Source organism: Mandrillus leucophaeus, unplaced genomic scaffold (assembly GCF_000951045.1).
Source record: "Mandrillus leucophaeus isolate KB7577 unplaced genomic scaffold, Mleu.le_1.0 Scaffold32, whole genome shotgun sequence".
NCBI lineage: Eukaryota > Metazoa > Chordata > Mammalia > Primates > Cercopithecidae > Mandrillus > Mandrillus leucophaeus.
In genome coordinates, this window is record NW_012103365.1 from 2,732,145 (window position 1) to 2,744,583 (window position 12,439).

Consider the following 12,439-nt stretch of genomic DNA (forward strand, 5'->3'; position numbering starts at 1 on the left):
AAAAAAAAAAAAAAATTAGTCCTGCGTGGTGATGTACATCTGTAGTCCTAGCTACTCATGAGGTGAAAGTGGGAGGATCGCTTGAGCCCAGGAGTTTGAGGCTGCAGTGAGCTGTGCTCATGCCTCTGACTCAAGCGTGGGCAACAGAACAAGACCATGTCTCTAAAACAATGAAATACTATCAAAACAAAATATACGTCATCATATCATTCAGGGCTCTACATTCTCCAGCAGTTTCCCATTGAGCTGAGATGAAAATCCACTGTCCATCAAGACATCAAGGACGCTGCTCTGGCTCGTGGTCCACTCTGTGACCCCTTGGTCACTCTGCTCTGGCCATACTGACCTCATTGCTGCTTGGTGACTATGCCAGGTGAGCTCTGTCGGGCCCTTTGCACTTGCAGCTCCCTCTGCCTAGAATGCCTTTCCTCCTGACATCCAAAGGGCACCCTCTCTCACTCCACTGAGGTCTTGCTCAAAGGTCATTTCCTCCAAGCTGAAAATGGCATCACTCTTACTCCATCCCCTGGCCTTTCTTTTTTTTTCTTTACTTTTTTTTTTTTTTTTTTGGGACAGAGTCTCACTCTGTCACCCAGTTTGTAGTGCAGTGGCTTGATCTCTGCTCACTGCAACCTCTGCCTCCTGGGCTCGAGTGATCCCCGCACCGCAGCCCACCTGAGTAGCCGGGACCACAGGTGTGCACCACCACACCCAGCTAATATTTGTATGTTTGGTAGAGACGGGGTTTCACCATGTTGCCCAGACTGGCCATGAACTCCTAAGCTCAAGTGATCCACCAGCCTCGGCCTCCCAAAGTGCTGGGATTACAGGTGTGAGTCAACCCGCCTTGCCTTGGCTTTATTTTTCTTAACATCACTTATCTCTTTCTCTGGCACTAAAATATATATACACATTTATAGTTACGGTCTCGTTTGTTTGTTGCTTCTCTTCCCCAGTAAAATGTAAGTTCCATGAAGCATGGATTTTGTATCATTTTCTACTAGCACAGAGCCTGGCACATAGTGAGTACTCAATACATCCGTCTGAATGAGAAAATGAATAAACAAACGAATGAATCTGGACAACAATCCTAACCACTCTGAGTTTACCCTGAGGGGTCATCCTTCTGTGGGAGTTTCCCTCCACTGGCCAGCAGAACAGACCCCAGGTCTTGATACTGTGTCAGAGAGTTTCTCATTTTCTGAGACCTGAAGCCAAGATAACAAAAACAGCAGAAGCAATTTAGTTTGGAATGACAAATAGGTTTCCTTAAGTCTGACAAGAGTCCTTTAAAAATTCAAGACTGTTTCCTTAGTATTTAAAACTTAAACACCATGAAAATGCCCTATTATAGGAAACATATGCTATCTGTCTGTAGGGATTTGGAATAGAAAATGGAAACTAAATAATACTTGGAGCCATGATGCGTTGATCACATACTCAGTACCTGTTGCTTGCATTCTCTCATTTTATCCTCATATCACAACCCCAGTGTGATAGGAATTAAAATTGCTCCCCTTTTACAAAAGAAGAAACTGAGACTTTAAGGAATTTGCCCAGAATTGCACAGATAGTAGGCAGCATAGTGCTGGGGTTTGAATTCAGTCTACAGACTCACTTTTTTTTCTTTCTTTGAGACAGAGTTTCCCTCTTGTTGCCCAGGCTGGAGTGCAATGGTGCCATCTCAGCTCACTGCAACCCCCATCTCCCGGGTTCAAGTGATTCTCCTGCTTCATCCTTCCGAGTAGCTGGGATTACAGGTGCCTGACACCACACCTGGCTGTTTTTGTATTTTTAGTAGAGACAGGGTTTCACCATGTTGGCCAGGCTGGTCTCAAACTCCTGACCTCAGGTGATCCACCCGCCTTGGCCTCCCAAAGTTCAGGGATTACAGGCATGAGCCACCACGCCCAGCCCCAGACTCACTTTTACTCAGATAAGAAGTGAGCAGGAGGCAGAGGCTCTTGGAGACCTCAGTCCCTTGCATGCACAGCAAATACTTCTGCTTCCCTCAACAAAAAGGCTTTGAAGAAGAGCGTGCACCTCTTGACTTTTTCAATGTACCTTCACTCTTCCAGCAACTGAAGTTCAGTGGCAGCCCTCCATTTCTCATCAGTATCGCCCCAGTTGCCAACTGCAATGATCCCTTTTCAGCAACTCTCCTATTTGACCTCTTAAAGATATTTTAGTTATACCAATGCCCTTCTTCTGGGATTCCTCTCAGTCCTTAGCTTGGCTGATAATGTTCTCTCCTGGTTCTCCTCGTGCTGTCCTAAGACACTTTAAGGGGCATTTTTATCATGGACAAATGGAAATAAAACATCTATTTCACAGAGTTGTTACATAAATGAAAAAGGTCATATATGCAAAAACACTTGGCAAATGTCTGTTTCACTGAAAGTGCTCTCTGGTTTTTATTACTTTTGTTATCTCTTTCCACTCCCCATATTCTGTGCTGGAAAGAAAAAAAAAAAAAAAAAAAAAAGGTTTTTCAAGAGCTCTCTCCTCCTGTGCTTTTTTTTTTTTTTTTCCTTTTTTGAGTCAAGGTCTCCATCACCGCCCAGGCTGGAGTGCAGTGGTGCAATCTCTGCTCACTGCAACCTCCACCTCGCGGGCTCAAACAATTCTCTCACCTCAGTTTCCTGAGTAGCTGGGACTACAGGCATGCACCACCACGCCCAGCTAATTTTTTAAAGACAGGGTTTTGCCACGTTGGTCAGGCTGGTCTCAAAATCATGACGTCAGGTGATCTGCCCACTTTGGCCTCCCAAAGTGCTGGGATTACAGGTGTGAACCACCACGCCCAGCGCAGAACCTGTGCTTCTGACTTCTTCTGGTCATCACTGGGACTCTCATTGGCCTCTCAAAGTCATTGTTCAAAATGGAATTAATCATCTTTCTCAGTTTTCCCACTTTCTCTCAGTTCATACAACCACAGTCTCTGTTATTCAAACCAGAGACTTCATCATCCCCATCCTTGTCTTCCTGCCAGCCACTTCTCCACTCCATTAGTCAATCAGCCACCAGGCTGCCACCATACTTGTATTATTTATTTATTTATTTATTTATTTATTTATTTATTTATTTTGAGAGAGAGTCTTGCTCTGTCACCCGGGCTGGAGTACAGTGGCATGATCTCAGCCCACTGCAACCTCCGCCTCCCGGTTCAAGTGATTCTCCTGCTTCAGCCTCCTGAGTAGCTGGGACTACAGGCACCTTTCACCATGCCTGGCTAATTTTTGTATTTTTAGTAGAGATGGGGTTTCACCATGTTGGCCAGGCTGGTCTCAATCTCCTGACCTCGTGAATCACCCGCCTCGTCCTCCCAAAGTGCTGGGATTACAGGTGTGAGCCACCGTGCACGGCCACTCTGCTTGTAAAATGGAGCCAGAAACTTGGGCTCTAATGTCAGATGGACCTGATTCATCTTGCTTTGCTACTGGTTCACTGTAACGACCTTGAACAAATTACATAATCTCCCTGGTCTCAGTTCCCTCATCTATAAAATGGAGATGATAATACCCACTTCGTAGGGCCATTGGGAAGATTAAATAAGGTAATGCAAGTAAAGAACTTTCCAGTAAAGAGCATTTTGCACTGGCATATAGCAAATGCATCATAAATATCGACAGTCATGGTTATTATTACTACTATTACTATTATACTATTAGGTTGTGGTTACCCCCTATAGATACTGTGTTGGAAACGCATAGAGCTTTTGTGCAAATGGGTTTTGCTGGGAAAGAACAAGGAACCCCAAATTAGTGGTTTGCCCCTTCTCATTAGGTGGGAATTAGCATGTACAGGTGTGAGCACTCGTGCATGCATGCACACATGTACACACAGGTATATGCACATATGTGTTATAACTCTGCCTCAGATAGGGGCCTTTTTTATATAGAAAGACCAGCAGGATGGGTGAGAAATGGCAACTATTTTCTCTCTAGAACCTGATTGCTTCACCAAACAATGGTTTGTATTTCCTCCCACATTCCTCCTTCCTAATTGAAGAGGGAGTGGCTGAATTTACCTCCTGGCACATTGCACTTAATGGTCAATGACTGCTCCAGCTAACCAGGAGCCTCGTGGTTGCCCAGGCGTTGCAAGCATCAAACCCAGATCTTCATTGGGATCTTCCTCCATTGGCTGGAGTTTATAAATTGTATTCTGTTGAGTTGGAAAACATCCACTGCTCCTGATTGAGAGCTGGAGGACAGCACTTTGAGGGGTCTGCTGCTATAAATACTGGGATCTCCCAGGTGATGTATAAATGGGTCATCACTTTGCATCTTGCACCCCCTGAAACATCTCAGGTGCCTTGATCCCATGTATTCCAACAGATGAGCTTGGCTGACTTCTCGGGGTGGGTTGGGGGGACATGCCACATGCCTCTGGCCCCACCATCTCATGCCTTTGCCATCCATCTCCTGACTGCCCAGAAGGACACCAGGAACGGCTCATGAGCTACAAAAACTGAAGGTCGGGAACCCAAGGTCATGCACCAAAGGTCATGAGAATTTTACATTTTATGTTGCTCTCATTTCTGATCATTTGAAACAACCTCTCTGAGTTTCTGAAAGGGAAGGGATTGGAGAAAAGCACACCCAATTATGCTAGGTTCTGTTTTATTTTGGCTTTTGTTTTTGTTTTTTTCCCACCCACCACAAGTTCTTTTCTTCCCCTCTCATAGTGTGGGCGAAATGCTGAAAACTTCGACCGATTTTTCACCCGCCATCCACCAGTCCTAACACCTCCCGACCAGGAAGTCATCAGGAATATTGACCAATCAGAATTCGAAGGATTTTCCTTTGTTAACTCTGAATTTTTAAAACCCGAAGTCAAGAGCTAAGTAGATGTGTAGATCTCCGTCCTTCATTTCTGTCATTCAAGCTCAACGGCTATTGTGGTGACATTTTTATGTTTTTCATTGCCAAGTTGCATCCATGTTTGATTTTCTGATGAGACTAGAGTGACAGTGTTTCAGAATCCAAATGTCCTCAGGTAGTTTGGAGCATCTCTATGAGATGGGATTATGCAGATGGCCTATGGAAAATGCAGCTGCATAATTAACACATTATCAAAGTCCTCTTACAATTTGTTTTCCGCAGCATGTCAGCTAAGTAGACCCAATGGGGAGAGAAAATGCCTGCTTTCTTTCCCTCTTTTTCTGCACTGCCATATTCACCCCAAACCATCCAATCTGTGGATAATTGGATGTTAGCAGTACTCTTCTACTTCCGGGCCTGGAGCTTGGCTTGTATCCAAGTGTATAGTTGCTTTGCCTAAGAGGAATCCCTCTATTTCACCTGTTCTGGAGGCACCAGACCTTGAAAAGAACATGCTCAAAATAAAATGTTACTTGTTATTTTTTTAAACTCAAAGTTATCAAAGTTCTAAAATTCCAAGAATGTGCTTTTAGACAGTCTCAGTCTAAAAGCACTTCAAGGGGTCAAAGGGCAACCAGCTTGGGTGCTACCTCAGTGTTGTAGTTTCTGATACTTTATGTCTTTGATCACTCTCATCCCCAAACTACTTGAAAAGGGCATTTGGCACCACTCCCTGAAACAACACAGTCACTCTAGCAAGGCCCCCAAAGGGCCCTGGTTTTACATTGCATTTCAAACTTTATTTGCTTTGGGGTTTTGTTTCTGTTGATGTTCAAATGCAAAAAAAAAAAAAGAAAAAAAAGTGACTCACATTGTTACACATGCTTTAAAATATGTGTTCAAATGTTATTAACCACATTGACGACCTGCTTTGATTTAACCGAGAAGACGGCTGCGGAGCCTAGCAGACTCAAGCCTGTGGGAATGGGATTTGTCTAGATTTGTTACTGGCTTTAGAAAGCTAATTAAGCGCTCTGAAAAAGAACACCGTTTCTTGAAACAAAGAAGGTTGTATTCCTCACTTTGATGTTGTTTTGCAAGATGTTTGTGGAAATGTTCATTTGTATCTGGATCTCTGTTATGTGCCATTTTTCTTCTAGCATCGAGATACAATAAAAAAAAAAAAAAAAGAAAAGAAGAAGAAATACTATTTCAAGGAAAGCTGATCTTTTTGAAAAACGTGGACCTAAACTACAAAGTGGGAACTGAGGAGGGAACTCAGGAGAAAGGAATTAACTGTGGAGCTTTAATCTTGGCCCCAGTGTTCAACCACTCAGAGAGTCAGGGGCCGTGGCCCATTCAGGGGCTGCTAGTGGCCTGTAGTGGGGTGGGAAGACCTGGCCAGAGCCAACGAGGATATTGGAGCCCAAAGTCAAGTTTAGAGACCAGCTGGGAACATGAATGGGGCTCTTGATTTTCTTATCAAAATCACCACTCCTCCCAACTTGGACTAAATATTCTTTCTAGCAAACAGCTTTGCAAGCTCCCTAAAGCCCAAGGAAACCCTTGGGTGGGAGAAATTTCACTCCTGTCTGAACGGATTAAGACAGCAGGTGACTCCTCCTCCTCGCCTGCCGTGTCCTGCTATTCTCAGGCAGCTCTAAAGAAAATTCTTATCACAGTTCAAGTGATTTCCAGAAGTTCCAGGGCTTCTGAGAGACCATCAGGGAAATTTTAACAACTTGACAAATGTCCTTGAAGTAAGATGTCTCATCTTTAAGGAAAAATGGGGTTTGGATTTCTGCTTAGGCAAAGTCTCCTGCAGTTCATCCTTCTCTGTCCTCTTCTTTCTTGCTTCAGGCTTGGGGACCGTCCCTGCTGTCCCCACTATGGTGGCAATCAGAACCTAAGGTGAAGCAAACTTGAAGTTCTAGCTGGCAAGTTTAGGCAATTAGAGAAGGAGGAAAATCAGAGCAAAGCCCCCTCACTTTATCATTGAGAAACTGGCATCTGGAAAGAGGAAGGAACTTGCCCAAAGTCAGTCAACTGGGATAAAAACCTGGGTGTCCTGATCCTCGGTGCCGGGCACTTTCTGCTCTGTAGCAAAGCAACAGGCATCTCTGAGCCAGGCCCACCAACAGGCAAGATTTGAGGTCTCTCATCTGGTGGTTGACTCATGATCTCATTTTGCTTGAACATGCTCTCAGGAAGATGAAAACCATGGAGAAACACTAGGCCATTGACACATGATCTGAGACAACTTTAGAAAAACAATGTAGGATGGATGGAAAGAGAAAGAGAGAGAGAGAGAGAAAGAAGAAAAAGAACAAAAGAAGGAAGGAAAGAAGGAAGGAAGGAAGGAAGGAAGGAAGGAAGGAAGGAAGGAAGGAAGAAAGAAAGAAAGAAAGAGGAAGGAAAGGAAAGAAGGAAGGAAGGAAAGAAGGAAGGAAGGAAGGAAGGAAGGAAGGAAGGAAGGAAGGAAGGAAGAAAGAAAGGAAGGAAGATAGTGTGTTTATATAATGCACTCAACATTTTCCAAATTCTTGCCATTATTTTTCAAAAGTTTAATAGTTTGCAGAAATAGAGACTCAAGTCAAAGTCTCTTTTAGAGAAACTTTCCATGGAAAGTCAGAATTTCTACCACTTCCTTTTCTATCCACATTTCCAGTGCAGAAGAAACTGAGAAACAGAGCTTTTTAAAGAGAGGACAGGGCCATAGCCACAAGGGCCTTCTTGGGGGATTAACAGGAGGTCAGTAGAATTAATAACCCTCCTTGGATGAGTGTTACTGTTCTCACGTGGCTTCAGATGCTATCAGCCTCAAAGAAATGATCTCAACAGAGAAGCTCATTCTCTCCCAACTTCTGTGGTAAAATCCAGGAGTATTTTCTCTGGGGATCTGCCCACAGGGCAAAGTCCACAGTCTGGATCTGAAGCATTAGCCATCACCAGCACAACAAAGGGGACAGGGCTTTCCAAGGTGGGGCTGGTCAGAAGGTAATCTTTGCTAAGATGCCCACAGGCATGGAAAGCGAAATAGCGTTGATGAGACCAGGGGAGACCTAAAAAAAAGGCAGGTTTGTGTCTTCTAGCTCCAAATATACCTGCCTTTTAGCTCACACACTGTCCTGGAGTTCTCAGACCTTTAAGGGCCCTAACACAGTTCAGTTTATACAGGGGTTCAAAAGGGACAGTGGCCCATTTGGAAGACCTTTAGGATCAATGGGAATACATTCCATTGTTTTGCCTCAGAGTAAAGTTTCTGGCTCGGGGGTAATTATAAGTTGCAAAAAGGATAGAGGCATATCCCAAGTCTTCCTTTATTCCACAAATAATTACAAACAACCTACTGTGTGCCAGGCACTATTCTTGGCACTGGAAATACAGTAGTGAAGAACCTGATGAGGACCCTGTTTATTGTTGCTCTCCAAGAAATTCTCTAAGAATACTGTTTCTTGGAGAGAAATAATAAATAAACAAGACAATTTCTGAAAGCAATAAGTGCAATCAAGATAATTAAAGGATGCTAAAGTGTGACTCGTGGGGATTGGGAGAGAGATGCACAGACAATATTAAAGAGGAGACATTCGAGCTTTGCTGTGAACACCGGAAGTAACACACCGAGTGCCTGGGGGATGGAAATTCCTATAGCACCCCACAGGCTAACAGAAGACAGGACAAGACAAACAGGGCAGGTGGGACACGGTAGAGATGGACCCCAGCAAACAGCTCTGTCAGCATCTTAACCTGCTCCACTCTAGCCACACATACCCACATGTACTCCTGAGACCTGTGTGTCCACCTCACTCCCCGACTCTCACACAGACACGGCAAGAATAAGGAGGGAACTCCATAGAAACATTTTACCTATCTCAGGGGAGCAGCCACAAAGAAGCAAGTCTTGTAAAACATGTTTTGCAAAGGAGAGTGAACCCAGCAATGAGACATCCTTAACAGCTAGTGCCCATTAGGGGGCTAAACCTAAAGTCTGAGTGTTGATGGCTTAAATGCTCATGAGTTAGTCAATACTTACCGACCCCCTGGCCTTTATAATCTGACACAACTTTGGCTGCAGCCCGGGAATGTGCAGGGCACTAGTGAATCCAAGGCCTTCTTCTCTGGTTGTTTTGTAATAAAACAGCCATTGGGCTGTCCCTCCAGTCCGAGGGACTGAGATGAGGCCTACGTAGCAGCGATGTTGTCAGGTAAAAATCAGGAACCCGCTGAAATCTTGGGCAAGCCGCCCTGCCTGCTTGTGCCTTGGTTCTCTCATATGTCATATATAGGAGGTGAGGACTCCAACCCTACCTGCCCTAGGTGGGTGTGGTGATGAGAAAAGACAAGAGGCTTGCAAGGACCCTGAGGAGGTTGGAGCATCATACAGATTCTTTTATTAGCCCACATTCTGATGTTCCCTGGTGAGACTTGCCCCAAACAATTGCTAGTAAATGGGAGTTAATTTCTTCCCCACCTCCCTACTGAACAAAAAAAGAAATGTCAGACTTACTAGGAGAATCGAGTTGCTTTGAGTTTATTTTGTTTTGTTTTATTTTGTTTTAAGGCTCCCCTTACACACCTTCCTTTAAGCTTTGGATTTTCTCTCAACAAACAAGAGTTTGTTGACTAGATACATGCTAAAAATGTCTTTGGAGAGAACTTCCGCCTGATAAAGACCCAATTCTAGTCTGTGGTTGGATTTTTCAGCTGACAGTCATCAATTCCTTTCATTAAGCAGTGATCTGATTTCTCCACATGGTCATTCTGCCTTCTTGGGGGCAGAGTAGATGGGCAGCAGTTCACCTTTTCAAAGAAAGAGGTCTTCTAGCCACCTGGGCTGCTACTGAATGGTTTTCTCCAGGACGCTCTACCTAATGGTTATTTCTATAACATTAAGCATGGTAATAAGTAGCTTCCAATTCAATTCATCCTAAAGCCAAAGAAAATACACCACCACACGCACACACGAACACACATGCGTGCACACACACACACCACTTTATGGCAATTCTTACAGAAATTCAATGACATTTCTTTTCTTACAAAATTTCCACCACATTTCTATCCCCAAGCCAACATACAATGTGAAATGAAAGCTAGTACGTGGAGTGCAGCTGCTAAAAATTTTCAGCACAGGGCTCTTTCTGACTCTGCTCATGAGACGGCATCAGCCACCCGATGACTGGCGTATCTTGGTCCTGTGTCTTTCTTCTTATGCTGTGTTAATGTGTTTACTTTCCATTTGGCAGAGAGACAAGAGAGACACCTCCAACTTCGACAAAGAGTTCACCAGACAGCCTGTGGAACTGACCCCCACTGACAAACTCTTCATCATGAACTTGGACCAAAATGAATTTGCTGGCTTCTCTTACACTAACCCAGAGTTTGTCATTAATGTGTAGGTGAATGCAAACTCCATCATTGAGCCTGGGGTGTAAGACTTCAGGCCAAGCGTACGTATCAATTCTAGTCTTCCAGGATTCACGGTGCACATGCTGGCATTCAACATGTGGAAAGCTTGTCTTAGAGGGCTTTTCTTTGTATGTGTAGCTTGCTAGTTTGTTTTCTACATTTGAAAATGTTTAGTTTAGAATAAGCGCATTATCCAATTATAGAGATACAATTTTCCAAACTTCCAGAAACTCATCAAATGAACAGACAATGTCAAAACTACTGTGTCTGATACCAAAATGCTTCAGTATTTGTAATTTTTCAAGTCAGAAGCTAATGTTCCTGGTAAAAGTTTTTACAGTTATTCTATAATATCTTCTTTGAATGCTAAGCATGACCAATATTTTTAAAAATTGTGAGTAAGCTTTGCAGTTACTGTGAACTATTGTCTCTTGGAGGAAATTTTTTGTTTAAGAATTGATATGATTAAACTGAATTACTATATGCAAGCTCTTGTTTATATGTCTTTTCTTAAATGGATCATGTTACAGAGGTTACAAACTGAGGATCCAGTTTGTAGCCATTAGATAAGCTTAATTTTACTCACATGGAATTTTATTTAATTAAAACCATTGTGAACATGAAAAAATAAGATACTTTATATAAATTCCTGAACTTTTAGAGTCCCTTGAAAAAAGAAACAAAAGACTAGCAGCTCCAAGCCTGTGTTTCCACATGGAAATAATTCTATAGAACTGAGAAATGCTCTCTCCTTTAAAAGCAGTGTATGTTCTCATTTTGCCACAGTCTCCACCACCCCCTATTGTCTTATACCCTCCATCCATTTCCCTGGCTGCTGTAGCCACTTGAGGTTGAGACCTCTGTCATTCGTTAGTCATAGGTTTGAGGACCTGCATATTTTCTTGTGCCCTTAATCAGGGTATGTGCACAGCCATCCACTCAATGTGGTTTGTGTTTATTAAGCTTATGTATCTAGCACAAAGTACATAAGATTTTATTCCAGCCATGACAAAAGTCAGGAAAGAGGCTGGTGTCAGTACAGAGAAAACCCTTTGTTTGTTGTCCATGAGGATGTTGCTATTTGTAAAATGACTTACCTTTTACTTACATTCTTCTAATTTAGCTTAGCACCTGCCAAAAAAGGGTGGGGGGTATAAGCCGGGTTTTTTTTGTTTGGTTTTTTTGTTGTTGTTGTTGTTGTTGTTTTAACAGCTTGTGCAGGGAGGCCCAAGAGAAGAGGGAGACATAAGGGAGAGTGCTTCTAAACCCTGCTGGCATGATAAGGAGCCACACACTCTCACAGCACAGTGGCACAGTACTAAATCACTGGGTGTCAACCTGATACCTTCTTCTCTGAATAAAGTCATGCTTCTGTTTTCTTCTCAAAAGATAGAATAATCCAATCTGTAGCACATGCCTTTGTAGCTGCTAAGGCTAGTGGGTAGCAGGAAAGAGCAAACCTGTTCACGCTACGTACATTATGACTCTCTACAAAGTGTATTCATCTCTTCCCTTCTTGAAAAAACCTCAGTAAATGGAGCACTGGAAAGACACAGTGAATCCATTGATCTTACCTAGTGCACTAATCTTTGCAGAATTTTAGAAACTCTGCCAGTTAAAGTTGGCTGAAGCCCATTTAAACTTCAGGAAGGAACTGTGTTCTAGGCATCACATTTAGAAAACAAAAATACCTGGGATTCTACAGATGTTTGAACATGCATTCCATTTAAGACAGTATTATGTAGAAGAGGTTACCATTGCTGCCTCTTATTCCTCCTCATTCCATGCCAGCTTCTCAAACTTTCCCCCTCTGCCAGATATAAACCCATCTTTCATTTAATAAATATTGAGCCCCAACTCTGAGCCAAGCACAGTTCTGGGTACTAGTGTTATAGAGACCAATAAGATAGTCCAGGACTCCCCACTTGTAGGGACAACATGGCTGCAGAAATCCTGGCCTCTCATCCTCCTAGGATCATGTCCAGTGAGAAAGAGTGGGAGGTCCTATAAAAGTATTGTAGTTTACTCCAGTTGACTCAGCCTGGTCACATGTGCATTCCTGAGCCAAGAACTGTGGGTGGAGAGGGGAGGCAAGTGAGGTGCTTTGACCAAACCTAAGTTGTATTAGCTATTACTGTGTAACAAGTTACCCCAAAACTTTAAAGCAATAAACATTTATGACCTCTCAATGTCTGTGGATCAGG

The 12,439-nt window shown here is 43.2% G+C and overlaps 1 protein-coding gene across 1 annotated transcript in view; it reads left to right on the top strand.

The window, feature by feature from the left end:
• The window catches only part of PRKCB (protein kinase C, beta), a 287,916-nt gene extending 277,193 nt beyond the window's left edge, over positions 1–10,723 (top strand). The window contains exon 16 of the mRNA XM_011987941.1: positions 10,073–10,723. Coding sequence (XP_011843331.1) covers positions 10,073–10,225 — 153 coding nt within the window. The 3' untranslated portion in view covers positions 10,226–10,723. The remainder of the gene's footprint in view (positions 1–10,072) is intronic.
• Positions 10,724–12,439: the final 1,716 nt, after the last annotated feature.